Raw genomic sequence first — 27,593 nt, 5'->3', positions numbered from 1 at the left:
TGATTCCATATTATTGAGTAATATTCAAGACCTCTTCTAACCAAGGATATATAAAGTGCCTTCAACGTCGTAGGGTCCTTAAAGTCACTTGTGTTACGTCTCAAAAACTCTTGACAGTTGTGGGAATGACCAAAACATTCCTCGAAAGTTTTCAGTAGTGCTGCACAGGGGAAAATCCTTGGTTCGATATGATGTGATAACAAATAGTTTGTTTTAAACATACATACACTGAAAGAAAGACTGGTAAAATCAACCGAAATACGGGTCAATTCAACCAAAATTTCTGTCAATTTTTATCCATCGCAACAAGATGTTGAATCAACTGCGCACAAATCGTTGATTCGTAATTGACCGTTTTAGTAGTCAAATGGACAAAAAAAGTTGTTGCGACAGCTTTGTACGAAAGTACCTATGTTGCCATATACACACATACGTAAATATGTGAATACATAAATACGCATGCTTGCTACATATACATACATACTATGTACGCACTTACTAACCGAACTCAATTGGGCGCACATCAAATATGCTGGCACACATTAAACATTATACACTTTATTATTTTGTTTTATTAAACACACTTTCACCAAATTTTATATATTACTAGAAGACCCGGCAGGCGTTGCCCTGCCCTAAATTTGGCCTATCTGCATACATTTTAATAAGCTTTTTCCGTCTGACTCTGCCCTCCCCCCCTCTTCACTGTTTCCTAATCCTTTTATTCACTCCTCCCTCCGTCTTTTTCGCTTCATCTATCTCCATCTTCGTCTCATTCTATCTCTTTCTCAATCTCCTTCTCTCAATTTCTTCTCATTCTTCTGCATCCCTTATTGCCTGTCCCAGAGGGTGGTATGTATTTTATTCCAGTCCCAGTCCCAGTCCGTCTCTGGATAATATATTACTCTGTACTAAAGCACTCATCAACAGCTTTCATTTGATATCCATATTGTATAAACACTGTCTAGGCATTCACTGGCCCACGTTTTGGCCTATATCTCGAGACCCTAGTCACCCAGGGGTATGAAAATTACCCTCTACACAACTAAAGACTCTCCTGAATTAAAAAAAAAATGTCATAGTACCTCTAAATCGCAGGCCCCCTCAGAAACCCCACCCTCTCGGCGGGCCTGGTGATGTGCTATACTTGATATCATTCGCTATAATATTTTTTATTGATAAGCAGGTTGTTTAATTAAACACCAAGCAATTACACGGAAGTACATATATCCGCACCACCTGAAAATATGAGTGCCACTGCGTATACGTAACATTTTATTATTACGTATAAACAAATAAAAAAATTTGCAATCAAATAATATTGCGACTATAAACTGAGATATAACCTATCCCATCTCTCAAGTTAGATCAAACTACACACGGGGTGCAAAACAAATTCAAAATCGGTTCAGTAGTTTAGGAGTCCATCGCGCCCAAAAATGTTGTGACACGTGTTTTTTATATATTAAGATAATTTATTTAATTTATAGTTTTGAACTTCGCTTTGCAAATAGAAATGAAAATAGTGGTCACAAAACTGTTTCTCAATTCTTTCAGTTGCAGCTCAGCTCATTCTCAATTTCTTCTCTCGCATGTAGTTGCCACACTTGATTGTTTCGAACAAAACTTTTAGTACAAATGTTTGACATAACATTTAAAAAAGAGAACTTGTAAGTTATAGAAAAGTAAAGAATCAAATCGCAGGAAGGTAATTCACCACTGGAGCAACTTTACATGTATTTCGGCAAGTTTAATTTTCGTAACACTAAGTTGAAGCGATACCAAAGCAACTCAAACTTTTATGTTGTCGGAAACATCAACATTAAAAAAGGATGTTTTTTATTATCTTATTAAATTCGTTCGCGTGAGTGAAAATTCGTAAAAACTTGAACAAAATGTTACTAACTTTGGAAAAATCCTGTTCGTTTAAACAAAACGTTTGCAACAAGGCGCGCAATTTTGCATTTCGCTTGGAGGAGAAGTTGCAAAATTGTACCCGGTATCTCATAATTTTTTTGCATAGTAAATTCAAAAAAGGGTTTTTCGTGTGGAATATAAAGTTCTAAGACAATAAGCCATTTTCTTTTATTTTTTATTTTTGTCAGTTCATTGCGGCTGCTGAGTAGAGTGTCACCCCATGGAGTCTGCCAGTTCGAAATCGTCCTATCTCAAAATATTTTTCACAAATTTCCCATTTCAGGATTAGCACAAATACGCCCTATTTCAGAATTAGGTTGAAGAACGGCTTATCTCATTAACTTCCTCTTATGTCAAAATGCATTGAACTTATGCTCAGATAGGGAGTTTTTGAAACAAATTTTCAGAAAATGTATTATTGAATAAAATTCGGATGTACGACATTCATCAAACCAATTCTGAAAGAATGACCAAACCAAATAACTCTATCAATTCACGAAATATTTAGTAGAAAATTAATTATTTCCCCCAAAACCTCTTGGCTTTTACAAATTTATTATCACTACTAATATACTTCTAAAGATACTTTTCTACTACTACTTTTGCTGAAGTGGATTGAATTATTACCCGTTTTTCTTACTTCGTAAAAGCAACCCGTCCAGATTTTCCAACTTGGGAGTGTCAAAGCTCCGTCATCATTGGAGTAATTGAATCATGGTGTTGATTATTTCGCGTTTAATTTTGAAATTTCTTGTAAACAATACAATTTTTTAAAAAACTATTATGTCAGATAGTTGCATGAATAGAGTTGTCGTGTGTAAATGGAATGCGCAACACCAAAACAAAAATTGCCAATAATGAGCAACAAAAATATTCGTTTGTAATATCGGTCTAAGTGGTTGGATGACTTAATTGGCGCTTAACCGTTTGAACAGTTATGGCCGGAGCGTAATCTTTCATTGGCATAACATGACCTAGCCAGGGTAGCCGGCAGGACGGGTACGATAAGTGGGTTGTAGAACATTCTTTTCGTTTGCCGAGAGAGGGCTTTACTTTTCAATTGCCTACCTAGTCCAAAGTAGCATTGGCAAGAGTGATTTTTCGCTCTGTCGTTTGTGTCAATGCTGGTTCCCAAATAAATCAAGGCGCAAATGCGTTGATTTTTAGCTCGATGACAGCAGGTACTTCGTTTTGTCCTCATTCACATCAAACCCATCTTTTGCATTTCTTTTTCCAGTTTGGATTAAGCAGAACTTACGCCGACGATATCAATGTCACCAGCGTACGAGAGTAATTGCACGCTTTTATCGAATATTGTTCCAGAGCGGTTAAGTTTTGCGACTAGTATAATTTTTTCCAGCATCAAATTAGGGGGTCACCCTGTGTGAAACCTTATTTAATTTCGAACAGCTTGGAGAGGTATTTCCCAATTCTAACTGAGCTGATAGTGTCAACGTCATTTTGCACAGCCGTATAAGTTTTGCGGGGAAACCAAATTCACGAAGATGTGATGATTTTTTTCATATCTCTTTTTGCGCCGTTTTCCCAAGATTTGGCGCGTTGTGAAAATCTGGTCGATGGTAGATTTACCAGCTCTGAAGCCCACTGGTAAGGACCAATCATCCGTTTCATGGTGGGCTACGCTTGACAGGATCTCATATACGATATTATGAAGGCTTATTCCGCTTTAGTTGACGCAGTTTGCAGGATCTGGGAGGAAAACACTTTGATTCAAATCTTCGGATATGCACTCTTCCGACCATATTTTGCAAAGAAGCTGATGCATGCGCCTTACCAACTCCTTTCCGCCGTATTTGAATAGCTCCGCAGGCAATCCATCAGCGCCTACAATCTTGATGTTTTTTAAGCTGTTTATTTCTATTCTTCGTCATCGGGTGGGGGGACATTAATTCCAGGTTGTTGTTGTTGTATTAACAGTGACATTAATTCCATCGTCATCGTTTACGGGATCGGGTTCATCATCCTTGTGGGGTACATCGCTGTATCCATTTAGGAGAGCAGAGAAGTGTTCCCTCTATAATCTAAGTACTCTCTGGACATCGGTTAATCGTTTTTATAGGAGTTCACCTCGGACTTAAAACCTTCCGTCTGTCGCAGAATTTTTCGGTAAAATTTACGGGCTTCATTCCTGGTGTCTAGCCGCTCAAGCTCTTCGCACTCACGTCTTTCTGTCTCTGCTTTCTTCTTCCTGAAAATGTGTCTCGCTTACCTTTTCAACTCGCGGTAGCGTTCACACGCTCATCTTGTTGCCCTCGCTTTTAACGTAGCCCTGTAGGCAGAGTCTTTTCTTTCGATTGTAACGTGGCATTCTTCATCGTACCAGTTGTTTTTCCGTGGTCGGCGGTAGCCAATTTTTTTCCTCGGCGGCGGTACGAAGTCTTTTAGATATATGCTCCTGCATTTTGTCGGGTTGCCTTGTGCTCTCAGAGCAGGTGTAACAGTCGATTGCGAAATCATTGGAAGTCTGTTCCGATTGCAACCTTTAAACGTCTAGCTTTCGTTGTGTTTTTTGTTCCTTGGTATTAGCCGCGCAGAGTCGGACGCATATATTGGCTGCGACGAGATAATGGTCCGAGTCGATGTTAGGTTCTCGGATCGTACACACACTAAAACACTACAGGCATGCCGTCCGTCTATCACAGCGTGGTCGATCTGATTGCGTGTCTCTAGCTTGATGTATATTTTTATGCATGAACTGGATACGACCATGCTTCGAGCACCGGTAAAGTCGATCAGCCTCGATTAGGAGAATTTTCATCGTGTAGCCTGAACTTTCCGACTGTGGGGCAAAAAACATCTTCTTTGTGCACCCTGGCGTTGAAATCGCCAAGCACGACTTATGGTGTGGCAGCGTTCGTATGTGCGTTCTAAACGTTCATAGAAAGCGTCTTTATCCTCTGTCGGTGCATGGGCGCAGATGAATGATATATACAAATTTTGCTTTTATTCGGATAGCGGCGAACGCCAGTACTTGGCGACAAAGCCTCCCACCACGATCTTCTTTCCTTGCTTCGTCCAACGAATTTCTTGGATGGCGGTGATGTTGGATTTTGCTTTGACGAAGACATCAACCAGTCGGGCATCTGCACCAATCCCATTTAAAGAACGAAGATTCCATTTAAAGAACGGACATTCCATTTAAAGAACGGACATTCCAGTTATTCATTGGACTGAGGTTTGACGTGGCGGGCCCAAATCCCAGCGCACAACCTGCTCAACGAGGATGAAAATATTATTTGCACGTTTATATAGTGAGCCGCTATATCCAAGACAGACGCCCGCTTGCAGCCGCACCCTGTGGTGGACAGCCGTTAAACCGAGTATGTCAGAGTGGTCAAGCCAGGTTGTCGCCTTCTCACATTAGCTCACCACTAAACAGATGTTCAGTGCCTACCCAAAGGATACTTAGCTGCAAGCGCCCGAAAGTAGTGAGCTGCTTGAACCCAATGCAAAAGAATCGCTCTGACTATTCCCAGGTGAATGGCGGTGAGAAGCTTTCCCCACTTGCGTGAACTTCTACACTATTTAAATAAAATAAATAAAATTTTATATCGGTTTTTTTCATTTTTCAATAGAATGGTTCTGCATTAAAAGGACATTTTTATACTCAGCTGAGCAGAGCTCACAGAGTATATTAGTTGTGTTCGCATAACGGTACCCTGTAACGGCATAAACTAATCGAGATAGATATAGACTTCTGTATATCAAAATCTGGGCGAAAAAATAAATTCATTTAGCCATGTCCGTCCGTCCGTCCGTAAACGCGATAACTTGAGTAAATTTTGAGGTATCTTGATGAAATTTGGTATGTAAGTTCCTGGGCACTCATCTCAGATCGCTATTTAAAATGAACGAAATCGAACTATAACCACGCCCACTTTTTTGATATCGAAAATTTCGAAAAACCGAAAAAGTGCGATTATTCATTACCAAAGACAGATAAAGCGACGAAACTTGGTAGGTGGGTTGCATGTATGACGCAGAATAGAAAATTAGCAAAATTTTGGACAATGGGCGTGGCAACGCCCACTTTTAAAAGAAGGTAATTTTAAAGTTTTGCAAGCTGTAATTTGGCAGTCGTTGAAGATATCATGATGAAATTTGGCAGGAACGTTACTCCTATTACTATATGTGTTCTATATAAGAATTAGCAAAATCGGATGACGAACACGCCCACTCTTTAAAAAAAATTGTTTAAGTCAAATTTTAACAAAAATTTAATATCTTTACAGTATATAAGTAAATTATGTCAACATTCAACGCCAGTAATGATATGGTGCAACAAAATACAAAAATAAAAAAAAATTCAAAATCGTCGTGGCTCCGCCTTTTTTCATTTAATTTGCCTATAATACTTTTAATGCCATAAGTCGAACAAAAATTTACCGATCCTTGTGAAATTTGGTAAGGGCATAGCTTCTATGGCGATAACTGTTTTCTGTGAAAATGGCCGAAATCGGTTGAAGTCACGCCCAGTTTTTATACACAGTCGACCGTGTGTCTTTCCGCTCGGCCGTTAAAACGATAACTTGTGCAAAAATCGATATATCTTTACTAAACTTAGTTGACGTACTTATCTGAACTCACTTTATCTTGATATAAAAAATGGGCGAAATCCGACTATGACCACGCCCACTTTTTCGATAATGCCATAATTCTATACCAAATACGAAAAAAGGGATGAAACATGGTGATTGGATTGGTTTTTTGACGCAAAATATAATTTAGAAAATACTTTGTAAAATGAGTGTGACACCGACCATATTAAGTAGAAAAAATGAAAAAGTTCTGCAGGGCGAAATCAAAAGCCCTTGGAATCATGGCAGGAATGCTGTTCGTCGTATTACATATGTATATAAATAAATTAGCGGTACCCGACAGATGATGTTCTGGGTCACCCTGGTCCACATTTTGGTCGATATCTCGAAAACGCCTTCAGATATACGACTAAGGGCCACTCCCTTTTAAAACCCTCATTAATTTGATACCCATATCGTACAAGCACATTCTAGAGTTACCCCTGGTCCACCTTTATGGCGATATCCCGAAATGGCGTCCACCTATAGAAATATGGCCCACTCCCTTTTAAAATACTCTTTAATGCCTTCCATTTTATACCCTTGTCATACAAACACATTCCAGGGTTACCCTAGGTTCATTTTCCTACATGGTGATTTTCCCTTATTTTGTCTCCAAAGCTTTCGCTGAGTATGTAATGTTCGGTTACGCCCGAACTTAGCCTTCCTTACTTGTTTTAAATTTATGTTAATATTACGTTTTGGTATGGAGCTCTACAAATACATATCGCGTAAAAATATCATTACTGTTTGTATGAAAAAAATCTATGGTTTACGAAGAAATCAGAACTTTCGAATGGACTCAATCCGATATTTTTTGGAAAGATAAAGTGGATGAAGTTATATTGCTTGTATATATATGTCTTCAATTATTAACTGTTATAAAATTTTAATGAATCATAAACTAATTCGCTAAATTATAAGCGCAGAGTCGCCTGGAAGCGTTAATACGAACTACATATATGCCACATAAAGGAGATATTTATCACTTATGAGCGACGTTCATAAAAAAAAAAAATATTTTAGGCAAAGCTTATTATCGATTTGCACCGGGATTGAACGTCTGTAACGCTGGAAACACCCAAATGTATACAAAAGTTTTATATGCAATCATAAAGTTTCGGTCCACTTTCAGACGGTTCAGAACATCACGGTTGAAAGCTTTAACTTTTTTCTCTGCTATTTGTTTTCTGTATAATTCATAAATTCCACTCTCGCAACCATCAACACGGCGTGGCACTTTTATGCAAAAGCTTACGCTCTGCTGTGTCTTTGTATGTGGTTTCGTTAAGTTTCCACTGGAAATTAATTGTATGTGCAGGTATTGAATAACTGGAAAAAAGCTTCACTATAAATTTAAGTAAATACCAGTAGAAAGAAGAATGTCTGCTTTGTGCAATAACCGCTTAAGTTTTAAAAACCAATTCGACGAAAATTCGAATTAAAAATGTTGGCCCGTAATCATAGTCGCTGACTAAAATACTCTTCAGTTAAAATCTTGACTAAATTAAAAATGGGATTTAAAATTTTGGTCTGTCATAGACATATTAAACACAATTTTTCAGCCCTATTCTTGAATCCATCGTAGAAAATCTACGAATACAACCCTCCGCTACGAATAAGAAGAATTTGCTATCACTGAACTCATGTGAAACCGAAAAAAGTGCTGCCAACATAAAATGTCAAATTTTGGTTATTCGAAGTCAGCTGAGCGATTGTAAATAAAAAATTTCAACTTAAATTTTAGTTTAAAATTGCATTATATCATTTAAAATAAAAGTTTAGTGCTTAAAATGGATTCCATATCATTTGCAGCTTTGTTAGAAGAAAATGAGCAAGAAAGGTGTGATTTAAAAATTGCGAGGAGTCTTGAAATTAGAAGAGGCTATGTATGTGAAAGGGTCCGTGTTTTAATGAACTTATAAAGGTTTTAAAAAATTGTGTTTTTTTTTTTTTGCGGAAGGTAGCTATCAGCACGTTGTTGGAAAAAATTTTTACTCTCCGATGTGTCAGACCACATTTTCCAAAGTTTTGAAAGGTGCCTTATTAATTTTCCAAACGCGGCTATGTCCACAAATGATACACTTAGATATGAGCAACGAAGAGAAACGTAGCGTAAAAAGGGATTTCTACGAAAAATATAGGTTTCAGGGTGTAATCATGTTTTATAGTTTTTGTAATAATTGTCATTATTATAAGACCCTTAAAAATTTAAATAAATATTTTAGTAATTTAATTTTAATTTAATTCTTTTAAGCTTTCTTCCAAATCTGTGAAGCTCTGTTGCCGTAATGCATACATGCATACATATTACAAAACCATTACTTTTTTCCAGGTAGTTGCATCTTTTGTTGGTGACGCAATACTATTTGCAATGTTTTCCCAAAAATTGTTAACCTCCTCCTTTGGGCACTTTGTAAAGCCTAGCACCATTTCAGGGTGCTGCTGCAATAGGTCAAGTAAGCGGGAACATTGTTGGCGAGTTGTGACAATTTTTGACCTATTATAACAATAGATTGTAATTAAATTAGTATACATATCACTTTTAATAATATACTTATATTTTATTTGTTTAATATCCCTTTTTATTCTAAATTTTTAATGATTTTACTTTTTCCCGCAAACTGATACGCATCGTAGAAAATTTGTACGAAACTCTACGATTTGACAGTTCGAGTGTGTTCAGTAAAGGCTTTCTACGAATTTCGAACTTACGATGGATTCAGTAAACGCACTTTCGTAGAACTTACGAAAATCGAGTATACGATGGATTCAAGAAAAGGGCTGTTTACCTAAAATAAGCACTGACAGGGTATCCGCATGAAAAAAATGCATTGATTGGCGCATGGCTCAATTATATGGTTGGCTCATCTCATCAGCTGTTTTTATTTATTTCATTGCATGGTCGATGGGATTGTCAAAAGGAGATGGCAAACTCAAGATGAAACCAACACATTGCAACATTTTCTTACACATACAAAAACTGCTAAGTTTAAACTGTGTAATGGTGTTGGTGCGAATGGTATGGAATGGATACATAAATTTATGGGCCTGCCTAGGCTTTAATTTATGTATCCATTCCATACCATTCGCACCAACACCATTACATAGATTTTAACAATTTGAACAGACATATTAGGGGGACTCATGTAACCGTATAAATGCCTTATAAAGTGTGTAAACGTATAAATTTATTTAGTGCGTAAACGAGCTGTCAAATTTTGTATGAAAAATCATTTACACAATTTGTATAAATTTACGCACACATTTCATTGTGTAAACGCGGTAAACTCAAAGGAATGCAACCTTGCAGACATTACAGCAGGCATTTTAATCAGAAATCTCCAACATCAGCAAGTAAATGCGTTTTAGTTTTGATTTTTCACTTAATCTTGGCATTTTTTAATTTGTATAACAATCAAAAAAATTTTGTTCGGCAATAATACAGCTGATAAACAATCAAGTTTATCAAGAGTATTACTAGGTGCGTTCATATAACAGCGTGTGTAAATGGATATAATTTTACACCTTATAAGTTTATATGCTTTCATGAGTCCCCCTATTTTGTTATTGCACAGCATAGTGTACATGTACAAGTGTGTTGACTTCTTTCTGACAGGCACTCGCTTAAGTGAGCATAACGGGAAAATCTGGGTTGCCATTGTTGTTTCGGTTGAAAACGGTCAATTAGGGTTCTGTGCAGGGACGTAAAAGATTAAAACAGGGTTCATGTAGTCACAAAAGTGTTGCTCCTGTTCCACACCATTTTAATTTTTTTCATGGCGAAAATTGTTCAGTTCAGAGTTGTGAAAAACTTTTTAAACTCAACAACAAAGTATATCGGTAAAATATTTTCTAGGATTTCTGAATTTCTGTACCCAAGTTCATTATATTTATGTAATAAATGAGTCTGGTAACAGCATTTTTAAACGAAAAAACAACAATGTTATTGCATAAAAATGTATCTAATAGTTCATATTTTTCCCGCTTCTTTGGCTTGCTTCCACTCACAGTACCGTTTTATTTGCGGGAGGCTTTCACAGCGACAGAAATTAAGGCGGATTTACATAGACGCTTTGGTTGTGTTGCATCGATCTGAAGCCTAGGCAGGCCCATAATATAAAAATGAGACTCCTTGCCATTTTCTTCGCTTTGAAGCGATGAGAGTTGTAAATCCTCTTTTGAGAATTTTTTCAACTTTTTGAGTCCTTTAACATTCAACAAACTTTGCTTGGCAAAATATAGGAGCTCCCATAAATTTAACTCATCTGTCGGCGAAGCATCAAAATATTTACATAAACGATTTGGTTGCGTGCCTACGCTTTGACGACGTCATACGAAAAACAATCAAACGCCATGCTTTGAAGCGACCAAAGCGTTTATATAACTTTGCTTTATACATTTGTGTAAACAGCCATAGAAGTGAAAATTTTCCTCAGGGAAACATGTTACACGCTTTATATTTTGTTAAGTTTCTCTACACCTTTCTGACTCTAATTTAAATAAATTTTGCTTTTGGTATCTTTCCGCATTGTTGGAGGCTACAAATCTTCTATTATTTATATTTCCGCGGAAATATATGCAACTATTTCATCTGTTAAAACTACAAAGTTTTATTAAACTATCAAATGCAACTCAGCTTAAAGTACTCTTAGGTACCAAAAATGCAACTCTAGACCTAAGATTTGCATCAGGTGAGGGAGGTGGAACAGGAATTTCGAATTTTCGAAGTCAGCTGTTTTGTCAATTGAAATTTCGTTGTGCATTTCTTATTTTGTTTAAAAAATTGAAAAGTTTAATTATTGTTGCGAATTTTTTGAAATTAAGAAATAAGGTATAAACAATGCACATTATTGCATTTCATGTGGTATTCACTGAAATGAGTAATGAATTGGTGCCACAGCAACATCAACAGAGGAGCATAAGAAGAAGACGGTGGGATAACACAAATCCGTCGGAGTTGCCTGCTTTCATTCTGCAAAGCAATTTTCTGGCGGCCACGTCGAGTTGAGTTCGCCTTTCGCCATATGCCAAAATCTACTTAAGCCTTCTTAAAAAATCCTTGCGCAATTTCTGGATGGCTGCATCAAATATACAAAGAGCTCTTCCGTTGCTTATGATATACTTTTCGACTTAAAATAAAGAATAGTGTGGTTGTTGTTGTTGTATTAACAGTGAGAATATTGTGGTAGAATGTAAATACATATTTTAGCACAAATTTGTACAAATAAGTGTTCTTTCTTAAAAGAACGAATTTCCTTTAACTATTTCGATGCATTCCCTTTAATTTAACTAGTGAAAAAACTCCTATGAAATGGCAAAGAAATCTCCCTCTCCCTCACATTCATAATCAGACCAATTCTAAATATTCTCGCGGAATTTTGTTCTCACGGATTTTTTTATTCCCGCGGAAAAATTCCTCCAATTCTTTTCTCCTAGGGAGAAGAATAATTGGGGAATAGGAATTTCGAATTTTCGAAGTCAGCTGTTTTGTCACTTGAAATTTCGTTGCGCATTTCTTATTTTGTTTAAAAAATTGAAATTTAATTATTGTTGCGAATTTGTTTGAAATTAAGAAATAGGGTATAAACAATGCACATTATTGCATTTCATGCCGTATTCACTGGAATAAGTAATGAATTGGTGCCACAGCAACATCAACAGAGGAGCATAAGAAGAAGAAGACGGCGGGATAACACAAATCCCCCGGAGTTGCATGCATTCATTCTGCAAAGCAATTTTCTGGCGGCCAAGTCGAGTTGAGTTCGCCTTTCGCCATATGCCAAAATCTATTTAAGCCTTCTTAAAAAATACTTGCGCAATTTCTGGATGGCTGCATCAAATATGCGAAGAGCTTTTCCGTTGCTTATAGATATACTTTCCGATTGAAAATAAAGAATATTGTGGTTGTTGTTGTTGTTGTATTAACAGTGATAATATTGTGGTAGAATGTAAATACATATTTTAGCGCAAATTTGTACAAATAAGTGTTCTTTCTTAAAAGAACCAATTTCCTTTAACTATTTTGATGCATTCCCTTGAATTTAACTAGTGAAAAAACTCCTATGAAATGGCAAAGAAATCTCCCTCTCCCCCACATTCATAATACCTACCCCTCTCCCATAACCGGTTTCCTCTTTTTCGAACATTGTTCAGAATAAGAGGAAAGGGAGAAGTGAAAAAACTCAGAAGGAATTTTTATTTAGAATACGAGGAATGGGAGAAGGGAAAAAACCCGCACGGAATTTTCGTTTAGAATCGGGCTGAATACCTACTTTTCTCCCATAACCGGTTTCCTCTTTTTCGAACATTGTTCAGAATAGGAGGAAAGGGAGAAGTGAAAAAACTCACAAGGAATTTTTATTAAGAATACGAGGAATGGGAGAAGGGAAAAAACTCGCACGGAATTTTCGTTTAGAATTGGGATGATAGTTTGAAAGCATGTTGTAAAGAAAAGTTGGTTTCATTAAGACAGATGTGACGGCAAAAATGATGCAAACCTTAAATGTTAGGTGGCCCTAACCGTTTAATTTAATAGACCCGAAAACGAATAGGGATATGTCTAACCTCCATACTAATAAGTATGCAGGACATTCAATGATAATCAGGTTAAATCAAATTTAGGTTTGTTTTCGCAAAGTCAGCATAAATAAAGGGAGTTTAGTATAGTTTTCCATAGGAAAGAAGTGACCTAGAATGTTGAGCCATTGTACATGGACCTGGAAACGTAAGTCCTTTTTACATTACAAAATCATTGAACTCAAGTCAGGGCCGTAGAGAGAAAATCCGGGCCCGGGACTAAAAAATCCACTAATACATTTGATTAACTTGAATTAATGACGTCTCATTCATGAATCATTAGCCGTGTTTTTATACACGCGTATACGTTTACGTTTGCGCGTGAAAAAAAACGCCTATCCTCGCTTAGATAATGCTTAGGAGACCCATTTAGCGGCAGTGGTTAAATAACTAGCTACAGCCAAAGGGTGTATCGAAAAGCGGAGACACAACCCTCTGATGGCCATAGGGTATAACATATAGCTAAATCAGTTGCGATGAATTGTGGACACACATAGAATACATAGAAGTAGTGTAGAGGGTGAAACAAAAACACATATTTCAGTTACATCTGAGTATAATGCGTATTGAAATTTAGTAGTACACATTTTATGCGCAGCAATTTCAGAGGTGTATTTAAAGTTTGACGCTTAGCAGTCCATATAAAGTTTAAGCGTATAGACGTTTACGTGTAAAAAAAAAAACACGGCTATTATACCTATATGACACTACTTTATTTTCGTGTATTTTTTCTTGTATTTTATCTTCATGTTTGTGTCGCACTCCCTCCTAATACGGCTTCAGAACTGGTGTAAGTGTGTAAACTATATTTCAAAAAACTAACGAAATACAAGGAAAATACAATCTAGCTCATTAAAAACAAACGAGCCAGTTTGTATTTCGATAGGTTTTTTTGACATTCGGCCGTTTTTTCTTTATTTTTTTCTGACACATGAAAATTTTGTTTTTAGTTTGAAAATTTGGTGCATAAAAACACTGCTAAAATCAACTTTCTTGTGAAAAAAGTGAACCATTAGAGACCGAAATAATTTTCGTGTGTTATTCATTGTTTTTTTAGTTGTTAAAAGTGTTAATGTAAAAATAAAATGTAAAACATAAACAAAAACATGTCAAACTCACCAAATTTGGGGGAATATTGGTCTCGATTTTTCATGATAGCAATTGTTTTTGTGTTTTGAAGTTCCGATAAAGTTTCGTCAGTTTTTTTAGCTTGGAAAACAAGCAAAAATAAAGTAGTATCATATATGCTTTATTGATGGATTACATCAAAAAAAAATGTTTGCCACATCAACTAAATGTGTTTTGGACTAAGAGCTGACAACGTCGTAACGTAGAAATAAAATTCTCTTTTAACAGCTACATATTGTTTCAAATTTGTTATTATTGTTTTCTAGTTATTTGGTAACATTTTAATACCTTTCTGATAAATTTAATGATGATTATAAATTTTAGTTATTCAATATAGAAAGTTCGGATATCAAAGAGTAGATTTACTTGCTTTTTTCGCTGCAAATTTTTTATAATAATATCAAAATTTAACTGTCTTGCCAAAACGGATTCAACACAAAGCGTGGCAAGTCCTGAAACTCGCTCTTGTGGTGAACAAGATCTATGAAAGTGTATGATGCTTGAAACGTTCTGCATTAGCTACAGTGACAGGTATAGTGCAAAAGATACGTAAAGCAACACAAATGTTGGGGGAAAATTGTATACAGATTTTGAACATAGATGGCATTTAGCAATTCCAATGGTGACAGACCTTTATCAAAAATTGCTTCGTAAATGTGTTTCAAGTGAATTATTTCACATTCTAAGCTTTGAGAAATGTCCGACTTGTATTTTTCGACAAATTTTGCTGCGCTCGCCCGAACCGTAGTTGCCACCGTTGCCACAAAAAGGAAAACGTCTAGCTCAAGTTTCTCATAGCTGGAAATCGTTCAGTAATGCCAGTGATTACCGAATCAACGATCATCAGGAATGTATTGTTTTTAAAATCAGACTCTGAATCATCCGTAATCATCTCATTTAAATTATCTTCAGAACGTCTTTTGGGGTTTCTCTTTCGAATGTCCGGAAACTTTGGCGAGATGTTCAATTGAATGGCAACTGTTTCGCATTCGTTTAAAATCGTTTCCCATTCGTTCCTGATCAACTTCAAATCAGCTAACAAGGCATATAGATGTCGGACCTCAACATCTATGGTGGCGTCTCTAGCTTGGAGGACCACGTTTCTTTCATTAATGGTAGTCAGTATTTTGAACCAAATTGAGGACAGCAAGATACATTCGAACTTGTTGATGTACTTGAGAATGCCGGTAACATCTCCGTATGATTGCGCAGTCAAATTTGGCTTTTGGCTGAAAGACTATGAAGAGAGCTCTGTACATTTTTTTTTTTTTGAGGATGTCCCATCGTTGTGGAGTGCTGCTGAAAATAGTAAAACATTTTTGTACGACTCCGAAGAAAATAATTTCAGCCGCACATTCTGCAGCATCAACACCACATAAATTGAGACTGTGGATTGCACAAGGCAAGTAATCAGCATTCGAGTTTTTGTCGAGATTGTGACGCAGTGCTCCGTTGTAAGCTCCTTCCATATTGGCGCCGTTATCGTACCCTTGTGCACGACAATCTTTTAATGGGATTTTATGTTTACCTAGAGTATGGCAAATTAGATCAGCGATTTCCTGACCATTTTTTTGGTTACAATTCACGAAAGCCAAATACCCTTCTTGAATTGTAAAATTTGTTGCTTTCGAATTGAAATGGAGTTAGCGCAAAATGAACGTAGTCAACGTGACTAGCATCAAGGCATAGCATCAACGAAAATAGCAAAATACTTAGCTTTATTGCCTTGATCTAATATAGTTCCACTCACGTGCTTTGCACAAATTTCTATAAACTCGTTCTGAATGTATGGGGAAAGATAGTGAACTTGGAAACGTTTGTGTTGCTGTTGCGAAATCCTAACTTTCTTGAAATGATCTCTAAGTATCGGATCATAATGGCTTATGAAATCTTAGATGCCCAAAAAATGTCCATCGTTTCGTTCACCAAGATATATATTTTCGCCTTTGGAAGCTAGGCCTCTTTCACCCAAAAATAAAATAGTGTCCAAAATTCTATTTTATTTAATTTTATTTATTTACGATCTTGAAGATCTATATAATTTAATAAGGTAGAAAGTATTTTTAATGTTTACATATTTGTTTCAATTCATTGAATTTCTTTGACTTCAACTATATAATAATCTATAAAATTATTTACTAAATAAATTTAACTACTTTACAGGTAGCGCTTTACAGTAGCTGTATAATAACTTTCTGAATTTTTTGGTATTATTACAGTTTTTAATATCAATTGGCAGATCATTATATTCTCTAATTCCTTCGTAGTATATACTTTTTTTATCGAATTCAGATCTCACTACCGGCAAGTAAAAGTTGTTATTGTGTCTTGTTTGATAACTATGGACCTCTCTGTTTAGTCTGACACGTTCACTTAGGTAATTCGGCAAGTTTCCCAACTTTATGTTGTGTATAAACTTCAATGTGTAGTAAGTGATGTTCTGTTTTACACTAAGCCAGTTTAAGCTGTGTAGTAAATCCTTAATTGGGGTATCATACCGTTTTCTTAATATGAAACGCATAACTTTGTTTTGTTTAATTTGTAGCCTGGATTTTTGCGAATCAGCTAATGCGAATAGGATTGTAGGACAGTAAATAAAATGCGGCTCGATAATGGATCTATAGACCATTATTTTGTATTGCATACTAATATGCCTGCATGAACGAAACATGAACCCTATTTTTTTGGAAATTTTCCCTTCGATGTATTTAAGATGTTCATCAAATTTTAATTTGTCATCTATAATTATTCCCAGGTATTTTATTCGGGTTACTCTTTCTATAGGGGTATTTGCTATTTTTAGCGATACATCATCTTGAGTCACTCTAGACCCCATTATCATCCATTTTGTCTTTTCTATGTTTATTTTAAGCATATTTTGGCACAACCACTTATATATTGCCTGTAGGTCCGATTGTATTTTTGAGGCTGCCTCATCAATTGTGTTACCGCTTATAGTCAAAAGTGCATCATCAGCGAATAATCTTATTTTGCAATATTTGATACAGTTTTTAATATCATTTATGTAAATTATAAAAAGAATTGCTGCAAGCACCGATCCCTGTGGCAATCCTATTTCAATGTCCACTTCGGGGGAAATCTTATTTCTTATTACAGTTTTCTGCTTTCTTCCACTAAGGTAACTTTTGAACCAGTTAAGCGCTATGTTTCTTATGCCAATTTTATACAGTTTTCTTATAAGAATATCTCTGTCTACTGTTTCGAAAGCTCTTTTTAGGTCGAGGAAAACTGAAATTGTAAATTGTTTCTTCGTTCTACTTTCTTTCCATTCTGCAATTACCAGGTTAAGTGCAGTTTCACACGAGTGTTTTGATCTAAACCCCGACTGCTCCTTTATAATAATTTCGTTTTTATTTAAGTAATCCAGCAATTGGTTCTTAACTACAGTTTCTATTATTTTCTCATCGCTAGGTAAGGTATTTATGGGTCGTATCTCCTCTGGTTTAATTGTTGCCTTTACTTTTTCCACAGGTACAATTACTGAGGTCTTCCAGCAGTCTGGAAATACACCAAATTGGAAACTTTCATTAATTACACATGTGTAGGTATATCCTAAGTACTCCATGCTGTCTTTTAATACACCTTCCGTTACTAATTTTTTTCCTCCGTACTTGTTTTTTAATTTCGTTGTAACTCTCATAATTTCTTCAACATCTATTTCCTTCAATTTAAACACGCTTCTGCTTATCTCCATTTGATTTCCACCTGCTTCGAAGATTTCAATGCTATCTCTGATTCCGATTATGCTCTCATTAAAGTAACGGTTTAATTCAGTTGCTATTTCATAATCATCTTCAATAAGAGCACCATTTATAGAAATTTTTTGAATTTGTGCTACCTCACTACTCAAATTTATGGCGTCTTTTAGACATTTCCACATTAACTTTTGGTTATTAGTATTTCTTGAGATTTTGTTTTCCATAAATGTTTTCTTTTTTATTTTAACTGCTTTTTTGTAATATCGTTTTATTGTAATATAGTTATCCCAAATATTGGTTCTCTCTGCTATTTTAAATTGTTCATACTTCAGCTTATTCAACTCTGTTAGTTCATGGTCGTACCATTTATTAATCAATTTAACTTGAACTCGCTTTTTATATGTTAAAGTGGCCATTACGTCATAAAGGATGTTGTTTATTCTTTGGACCTTTAAGCTAATTTCGCAGTTTAGTTCAGCTAAGTTGTAAGTTCTAAGGAGATTTACTAAGTGGTCTTTTGCATAGTTATTCCAACACACGCGGTTTTCAAAGATTCTCATTTGGTACTTCTTTTGAATTGGTAGTTTGAATGAAATAGTTTCATGATCCGATATTTTATGCGAATCCAAATTCGATACTTCAACTTCAGTTTTGTTACTAAAGAGTAGATCTATTCTCGTTTGCGTTGTTTCTGTTATTCTTGTATTAAAATTAATTAATTGATACATTGCTAGTGATTCGAATGTCCTAATTAGCTGTCTCGAGTATGTTGTGTGTGTATTGACATCTATGCTCCTATTGAATATAACTTTGAAATCAATTTTCTTATGAATATAGGTTAAGACACCACCGGTGTGACGACTATGCGAGTCCCATTTAATATGATTGAACCCAGCAATCTCCAGTTCCGAGTCATATACATCCTCCGTAGTATGTGTTTCTGCACAAAGTACAATATCTGGATTTTCTTCCTCGATCATTATTTCAACTTCATTTTTGTTAGCTGTGATACTATTTGTGTTAAGATATATACATTTTAGTTTTTTTTTGGGTTTCTTGAATTTGTCATTATATATTTTTTGTGAGCTTTCTGCATCTTCATTTAGTTGCTAATATCCTAATTTTTGTTTTTTTATCTCTAGTTTATTATTGTAGCAGTGACAGTTCCTGTCAAATGTATCATGATTTATGTCTAAAGCTAGGTTTAAGTTTGTGCTCGCTTTTATGCAATTTAGACACTTGTTAATTGGATTTTCTTCACATGTTTTATCGTTGTGTTTTCCGTGGCATTTGTGGCAAGCTTCTTCGTTTTTACAGTCGGCTGATTTATGATTAAATCCTTTGCATTTGTAGCACATTAGTACATTAATAGCATCGAAGACTTTACATCTATCCCACCCGATATTTATTCGCTCTGCGGCAAGAACCTTTGTAAAATCCTCTTTATCTATTTCGATGATTGCATTATACACCTTTATGTTACCTCGATTTCTTTCAAACTGCTTCAATACTTTTAATGAGCCTTGGATCAGGTTAATATTTTGCTTCTTTATTGATTCTATTAAATCGCTGTTTTCGTATTTAAAATTCATTCCTGTAATTAAAAAGCTTGGGCGAATTGAATTTGGCACTTTTATTTCATATTCCTTGCCAATGTTTTTTTCAATGGCATCTTTGATTTTTTTGCGTTCATCATTATTTTGACTATGAATCACCATTACACCATTATTTTTTGATACAATTTTCGAAATATTCAAATCTTTGGGATCAACTTTGCTGTTCAGGTCTATTTTCGTTTTTTCAACCGCTTGCTTCACTTTGGGTTTCACAATTATTGCAACATCGTTTTTTAACTCTGGCAATGCCTTTTTCTTTATATTGTTTTTAATAGTTTCTGCATATGACATTTGTATTTCATTAGTGTTGTTGTTCAGCTTTTTAATTTCACTATGCACCTTTTCGTTGTCTTTGCCGATTGTTTCAGTTTTGTTTTTTACTTCTTCAACCATTTCATATAAGTTTTTTACTTCTCCAATTTTTTTTCAAATAATTTCTGAGATTTTTCCATCATTGCAACACGCTGTGTATATCGCGTTTCAACTGCTTCCAATAATGACTTTATCTCATTTTGACTTTTTTCATAGTTTCTTCGAATTCGCTCTTGTATTCATTTAATATAGAGTTATTTTTTTTTACACTCATCTGCATATCTTGTAGCACCAGGTCGACGTTTTGTATGTATGTTATACATTCGTCACACATAAATCGTATCATGCTGTTTTTTTTCACCAAAAATTGCATTGTAGGCTCTCATGGTACACTTTCCCACACACTCCTTCACATGCTATTCCACTTTCCCCTCTTATTGTGGAATTGCATTTTGCACACATACCCATTATTGCCGTTTATTTATCCGTGTATATGATCTATGTTTATAGTTTGTATAAATGTGAAAAAATTTATTTTCAATATAAAATAGTTAATTATGGAGTTTTGTTCACTTTATTTGTGATTACTAGAACACAAATTCGCTTATTGAGTCTCTACCTCGCATTTTTAACGATTTTTAACACTTGCAAGAGGAAAATACCAAAATATAACACAGCACTTCACATTCGCCTTGCTAGTAATTCTTTCTAATTTTGAGTTTCAGTGATTAGCTGTTCATTGATAAGTGTATCAATTGTAGCCTCCTTTTGAATTAGATTTTGTAAAGATCGCCATTGAATATAACATTTAATGTGATCTTGAGTATTTTCGTGTGATGGCAGTTTATCGTATAGCTTCTGCCATACCTGGAATTTCGAATATCCTCACAACAAATTTTAGGTCGATTTAAAATATTGGTGGCCACCGTGGTGTGAAGGTAGCGTGCTCCGCGTACCACGCCGTATGCCCTGGGTTCGCACCCCGGGCAAAGCAACATCAAAATTTTAGAAAAGCTTTTAAATTAGAAGAAATTTTTTCTAAGCGGGGTCGCCCCTCGGCAGTGCTTGGCAAGCGCTCCGGGTGTATTTCTGCCATGAAAAGCTCTCAGTGAAAACTCATCTGCCTTGCAGATGCCGTTCGGAGTCGGCATAAAACATATAGGTCCCGTCCGGCCAATTTGTAGGGAAAATCAAGAGGAGCACGACGCAAATTGGAAGAGAAGCTCGGCCTTAGATCTCTTCGGAGGTTATCGCGCCTTACATTTATTTTTTTTTTTATTTTAAAATATTGGTGCTTAACAGACGACATGGTAGGCAATAAAAAGCATTGCTACTGGCACTCCACACCAACCAGTCACGCTCCACTTTCTCTCCATTTGGCAAGATTCTGTTTAACAACGAGGTAGGAAATGCCTCGTCAAGATGATCACGTGGAAAAATAACAGGACACTTTTGATGACATCAACGAATTATTTCATTGACTTCTTCAGATAGCAAAAACTCATTATTCACGGTACGATGTCGAAGTCGTTTAAATAATCTGAACTTTGATGCAGAGTTGGTTATTGTTGGAAGACTTTTTGAAGATTAACCGTCATCAGTGTCACCACGAAAACTTTACGATTTTGGATTCATGTAAACATACATTTTTATTTGATGTTTTTATTGTCTCCTCCAGCCCAGGCAAAAAATCATTATCAATATTTGTTACTTTTGAAATTCGGCATAAAATTTGCACATGCAACAACTAAAGACTCTCCTGAATTAAAGAAAAATGCCTTAGTACCTCTAAATCGCGGGCCCCCTGAGAAACACATTTTTGTTTGATGTTTTTAATGTCTCCTCAGGTCCAGGCAAAAAAACATTATCAATATTCGTTGCTTTTGAAATTCGGCTTAAAATTTGCACATAGAACAACTAAAGAATCTCCTGAATTAAAAAAGATGTCTTAATACCTCTAAATCGCGGGCCCCCTGAGAAACAAATTTTTGTTTGATGTTTTTATTGTCTCCTCAGGCGCAGGCAAAAAATCGTTATCAATATTCCGTGCTTTTGAAATTCGGCTTAAAATTTGAACATGGAACAACTAAAGACTCTCCTGAATTAAAAAAAAAAAATGTCTTAGTACCTCTAAACCCCGGGCCCGGAGGGAATCCCCGGGCCTGACTTAAGTCGATCATGACATAGACTAAGAGGGTGATAAAGGAGGGAAGTAGTACAACAGCGCCCGCACCAAGCAGTTCTTAAATTTTTTGTTGCTAATTCTTGTATACTATGTTTTATTTCACGCTTTATTTTAAGAGGAATTGGCAAATGTAAAGGAGAATAGAAGACACAAAAGGAAATGCCAGCAGAATTGAAGCAAGAATTCTGTAATGTAATTCAATAATTAGAAGTCGGAAATAAGAAATTGTTCTTTTATTAATAGATATTCACAAAAAAACTGAATAATTACCTTCATACGGCTGCGAAACTGGTGAAAGTTGTATCAGCGCAAAACGCCCTTTTAGTTAATTCTTTTTTGTGTACGTACAACAATATCACCAAAATTAGATACATCAACCACATGAAAGTCGTAAACTTTTTTTGCAAAAATATATTGACAGAGTAAAAGTGTTACTTTGCCGCCTTCGGATTATTGCTTCCGAAATTAAAGCGCGTCGTTTCATATTTCATACCTCTCCCGAATTTTTTTTACATGTATTAAAAATCGAAGTCTGTGGTAAATAATTCCTTCCATTGAATATTTATTTCTAAATTTAATGCCAAAATCAGTATAGGATGCTATTTTTTCCTCAAAAGATACTAAAATATCAAAACTCACAAATATCTTTGAATGCGGAATAGTCTTAATTAAAGATTTCGCATATTTGGAGCCAAGTAACCATCGCACATTTTAAGATTGTGTAACTTTCGTCACAAACATATTAATACGCATTCTAGGTATAATAAATTAGCTCCTGACGTATATTTGCTTGTCGGGGAAGCCTTTTTTTACTTTCATTTAAGTTCATCGCGTTTAAATAGCAAATTGTTTAATTTCTCCCAACTTTTGACAGCAGACCACCAACCTAAAACCTATTTTTCATTTTAAATTTAAAATACTTTTTAGAGAGTGTTTAAGTGGATTATAACAGACTTAAAATGATATTTAATTTAGAACCATGTTTAAACCAATAAAACTCTATTTTATTTCGACTATGACTACGGGCCTTTAATTTTTATCTAAACATAGTTGAAATAGATAGCTACTTAAACCAGAATATATATAAATGGTACAAGTCCGACAAACGCCCGCGTTTATTTGCAGGCCGAATCCGATAACGATTAGTCGGCTAAAACGAGGAGTTGACCGACACCGATGCCGATTCTAAACGTAAGTTACGCAAGAAAAAAACGTGAGCCGTTAAGGGGCGCCTGGCAGATGTGAAACATCGACATAATTTTCTATAATTGATGTGCGATTGAGGACAACTCTACAAATCAATACTGTATTATTACTGAACTAAATACATAGCTATGAAATGAAGGTTCGATCGTAAACTATGAAAGATAGATAGTTGATCTATAGACGTGCAGCCAAGTAAACGTAGTTTTGAACTCAGCAAACTTTTGTTTTATATTTGAAATCTTTCTTTGAAAAATTATTAAAAAATATATTCATCTTTAAATAAACTTTTCAGTATTCAATAAACTGTTTAAATTTATTGAATTAACGGGAAAAAACCAATAGTGGATACAAATATCCCACATTGATAAACAGAAAAAAAAAACAGATTGCGATATGACATAATGATAAAATCAAATATGGCGCTTTTTTTCGAAGTGAAGAAGACATGAGCCCGGGAAGATCCCTAGGGTGTCCCCAAATGAATGCGGCCCCGAGAGAGCCACCGAAATGAACTCCTAACGACCCCGAAGTGATTTCCAAATTATCCCGAGAGAACCCCCAGAATTATCATGGAATGACCTCGAAGTGACCCTGGGAGGACCCATGGAAACTTCAATTTGCGTCATTATCCTTTTGATTTTTTCTACAATTACTTCAAACTGCATCTGCAAGGTATTGAGAAGCTTTTCATGGCAGAAATACATTCGGAGTGTTTGTCAAATCACTGCCAAGGGGCGTCTCCGCTTAAAAAACATATTTATTATTTCTAATTGCTGTTTTTATGTGAACGTCCCTTTTTCGCTTTTATTTGGAATCCAAATCTATAAATAAAGTCTTGGTTGTAAAGATGGGAATTCGTGCTATTAGCGAGGTTTGGGCATTATTAGTCGTAGTGCTTTTGTTTAGATATATTTTATCAAAATAATTTGTTTAAAATAAACGATTGTGAGCACACAAAGAAATCTATTTGTACTATGGCACTATTTTGAATATTTGATTAGAACTAACACTGCATTACCGGCAGTAGCTAACATTCGCCAGATGGCAGCGCTAGCGCATGTAAGTTTTTATTGATAGAACACCTGATTTCTGTTGATATTTGATATGAGACCTATATTTGTTGCACAAGATGCGCATTGGCTAGTAAAAATAATAATGATAAACGAAATGGATCTATAAAGCGAGCTTTGGCAGTTTTCTAAAAATAATTTTTCTTCCTTCTTTTATAATTAAAAATTTTTTCAATTAAGAAAAATTTATCATAACAATAATAATGATAAAATAATTATTGTTAGGCCTTGAGCTCGATTCGAACCCGCGATCTTACAAGTTAGTAGGCCGATATAACAACAAAAATTGTAACTTTGTTAATCTAAGGTTGTAAGACCTGCATATGATCCTCGACACATTACAGTCCCGCGATTGGGTCAACGTCTTTCCCGTTTCGTGGATCATGTGCGACTCTTACCCAATCTAATTGTGACGTCTACGGAGCAATCTTCGAGGGATGTGCCCTCTTTAGCTAACTCATCCGCTATTTCATTCCCGCGTATTCCCATATGCCCTGGGACCCAATATAAAATTATTAATAATGACAGCTTGGAGGATCTGTTTTGATTTCGGATCAGAACAGTACACCGCAGATTACTTTGGCCCCGTCAGTGTACACAAGTACGGCCTCGTCTGTAATCTCGGCACTCTTGCGTCAACCATTGTGGCTCTATGAGCAGATACGGTATTCTGTTCGTCCTACAACTAATTATGCTATAGTACTATGGCCATACGGTCTGCCCTCAATGGTCGCATTTTTCAGCGCTATGTTCTTTGCACCAGGTCCACGGGTGGACTGTGCAGAATGGCATACAGCCTAGAAAGTTCAATGTGATAAAATTAAATCGTGATATGGTCGGGCTAGTAACTAATGGTGTTTGGTAAACAAAAAAGGCTTTTTGATTACTTTTGATTATTCTTGAGATTTTGGTTGATTTGTTTCAATAAAATCATGATTTTTTTTTATTATTTTTTAATCAATTGAAAAGTAGTCATTAAAAATAAAATTTTAAAGAAAATAATCAATTGAACGGGTAATGTTGTTGTTGTTGTAGCGATAAGGTTGCTCCTCGAAGGCTTTGGGGAGTGTTATCGAAATGATGGTCCTTTGCCGGATACAGATCCGGTACGCTCCGGTACCACAGCACCATTAAGGTGCTAGCCCGACCATCTCGGGAACGATTTATGTGGCCACATTAAACCTTCAGGCCATTCCCTCCCTCCCCACTCCCAAGTTCCATGAGGAGCTTGGGGTTGCCAAAGCCTCGTCTGTTAGTGAAACAGGATTCGCCGCGGATGGGTGAGGTAGACAATTGGGTTTGGAGAAGCTATTTATTGCGCTGGCAACCTGAAGGGTTGCGCTACACAGCCCCTTGAATCTGGTAATTTAGTCGCCTCTTACGACAGGGATACTTTCACTCGAATATATTTGTATATGTTTTCAGAGAAAACCACTAACCTTTGTTGCTGAATTTTGAACCCCAATGGCTAGACCTTCAATTGTTGAATGCAAGGACAATGCCACAAAAAGTCCTAATGTACCTGTCATCGACTGGGCGCAGGGTTCCTCATGGCTCGTATGACATAGTCTGGCATTTGCCGCCTCAATAATGCTTCGGTCAACACAATGAGTTGCATTAGTATGCACATGTTCTGAGTATGTTGTTGAATCATTGGTGTTGTTGTGTTCATTGTTTTCTCTTTGTTCGCCATGGCAGCTAAAATGATAAGAATTTAGTAAATTGTTATTTAAGCTTGCTACCTCATACAATTATGTGCATATGTATATGTACACGTATGACTCACTGATTAGTATGATGATGATTATGTGCATCAGCCAAAAGTGGCGTTGTATCAGTATTTACTGATCCATAATTGATATTACGGTTTCGAGTGGCGTTGGAGCTATGTGTATGAGTGTGTTGTATAGCTTCACCAAAAAAGTAATGTATAAATTCGTCAATGAAATATATGATAAAAAATCCTCCACATAATGTTATTTCAGCGAGATTTGTGTTCATCTGCACTCGCACCTCAGGTAAAATATGAACCAAAGCTGTAGCTAGCAAAATACCAGCGCCGAAGCACAAGAATAATGATGTTGTCAATGGAAAACGTCTACGACTGCGCTCCGATATAATAGCAGGCAACATACCAGATATAATACTCCCTACACCTAAAACACCCATAGCTAAAATCTTTTCGCTATCACCCCTGCTTGTGCTATTATTAGGCAAATCAAACACGCTTGTCAAGTTATTCATTTTATCATAAAATAAAGAACTGCGTATTATGTTAAATAAACATTTATCAAAATAATGCCTTCGTACACTTTTTGTCCTCTATCGTCTTCACAAGTTACTAAAATTACTTAAACTGTGGTATACTTTTAGCTGATGTTTATAGTATTCCGTACATAAAACCACTAAATACAACAAACTGAACACTATCTTAGCACGATATGAAAATAACTGGGTTATACAGATATAATGCAATTTTATTATCTTCGCATCAGCTGCTGGCGTGTGAACGTTTATCAGTTCCACGATTTGTTCTTTTGTAAACAAAAACGGTAATCTATTTGTAAACAACAGATTTGTTCTTTTGTCTACCCAAAGTAACCCGAGGTGGCCCAATCCATCGTCTTTTGTTAAGAAAACAGGCAGAAAAGCATTTTAGGTAGTGTTGTTCCGACACCACCTTGTAGTCGTTATCCCTGTACACTTATAAAAAAGATCTGTAAACGATACCAAAGTAAGTATGTTGTTGTTGTTGTAGCGATAAGGTTGCTCCCCGAAGGCTTTGGGGAGTGTTATCGATGTGATGGTCCTTTCCCGGATCCAGTACGCTCCGGTAACACAGCACCATCAAGGTGCTAGCCCGACCATCTCGGTAACGCCAAAATAAGTATGTTGGGAAAGTATTCGATACTTACTCGCATCGTACGGATTTAAAAGTTCAGCAAAACTTATACCACGTTACATATACCGGCATAAAGGCTACTTAAACTTCCTTAAAGGCGAATTAATGGTGACTTATAACCATAAAGCCATAACCAGATAAATCAGCTGATCGAACCTACCTTATGGAAAGGAATGTAATCGATTAATGGTGCCATACCATAACGCTAACGCCATAGCCAATCAATTGGTTTTTGGTTTCTCGCCATATCCATAACCTAAAAATAATTGACAGTCGCCGACTATCATTCAAAGCGATCAGACGTGTATTAGTGTTCACTACTGTGCTAAGTACCGCTATTCTATTTACTTTTCAATTCTTT

General features: G+C 35.9%; 1 protein-coding gene across 1 annotated transcript in view; it reads right to left on the bottom strand.

Annotated features, from left to right (window-relative positions):
• Zip88E (Zinc/iron regulated transporter-related protein 88E) overlaps positions 1-27,378 on the bottom strand; it is a 42,170-nt gene extending 14,792 nt beyond the window's left edge. The window contains exons 1-2 of the mRNA XM_067792406.1: positions 26,117-27,378; positions 25,770-26,028 (exon numbers count right to left, since the gene is read on the bottom strand). Coding sequence (XP_067648507.1) covers positions 25,770-26,028; positions 26,117-26,574 — 717 coding nt within the window. The 5' untranslated portion in view covers positions 26,575-27,378. The remainder of the gene's footprint in view (positions 1-25,769; positions 26,029-26,116) is intronic.
• Positions 27,379-27,593: the final 215 nt, after the last annotated feature.

The sequence above is a fragment of the Eurosta solidaginis genome, chromosome 1 (genome assembly GCF_040869045.1).
Source record: "Eurosta solidaginis isolate ZX-2024a chromosome 1, ASM4086904v1, whole genome shotgun sequence".
NCBI classification, from domain to species: Eukaryota; Metazoa; Arthropoda; class Insecta; order Diptera; family Tephritidae; genus Eurosta; species Eurosta solidaginis.
Note: the sequence above shows the minus strand (reverse complement) of the source record. Positions and strands in the feature narration are given on the sequence as shown.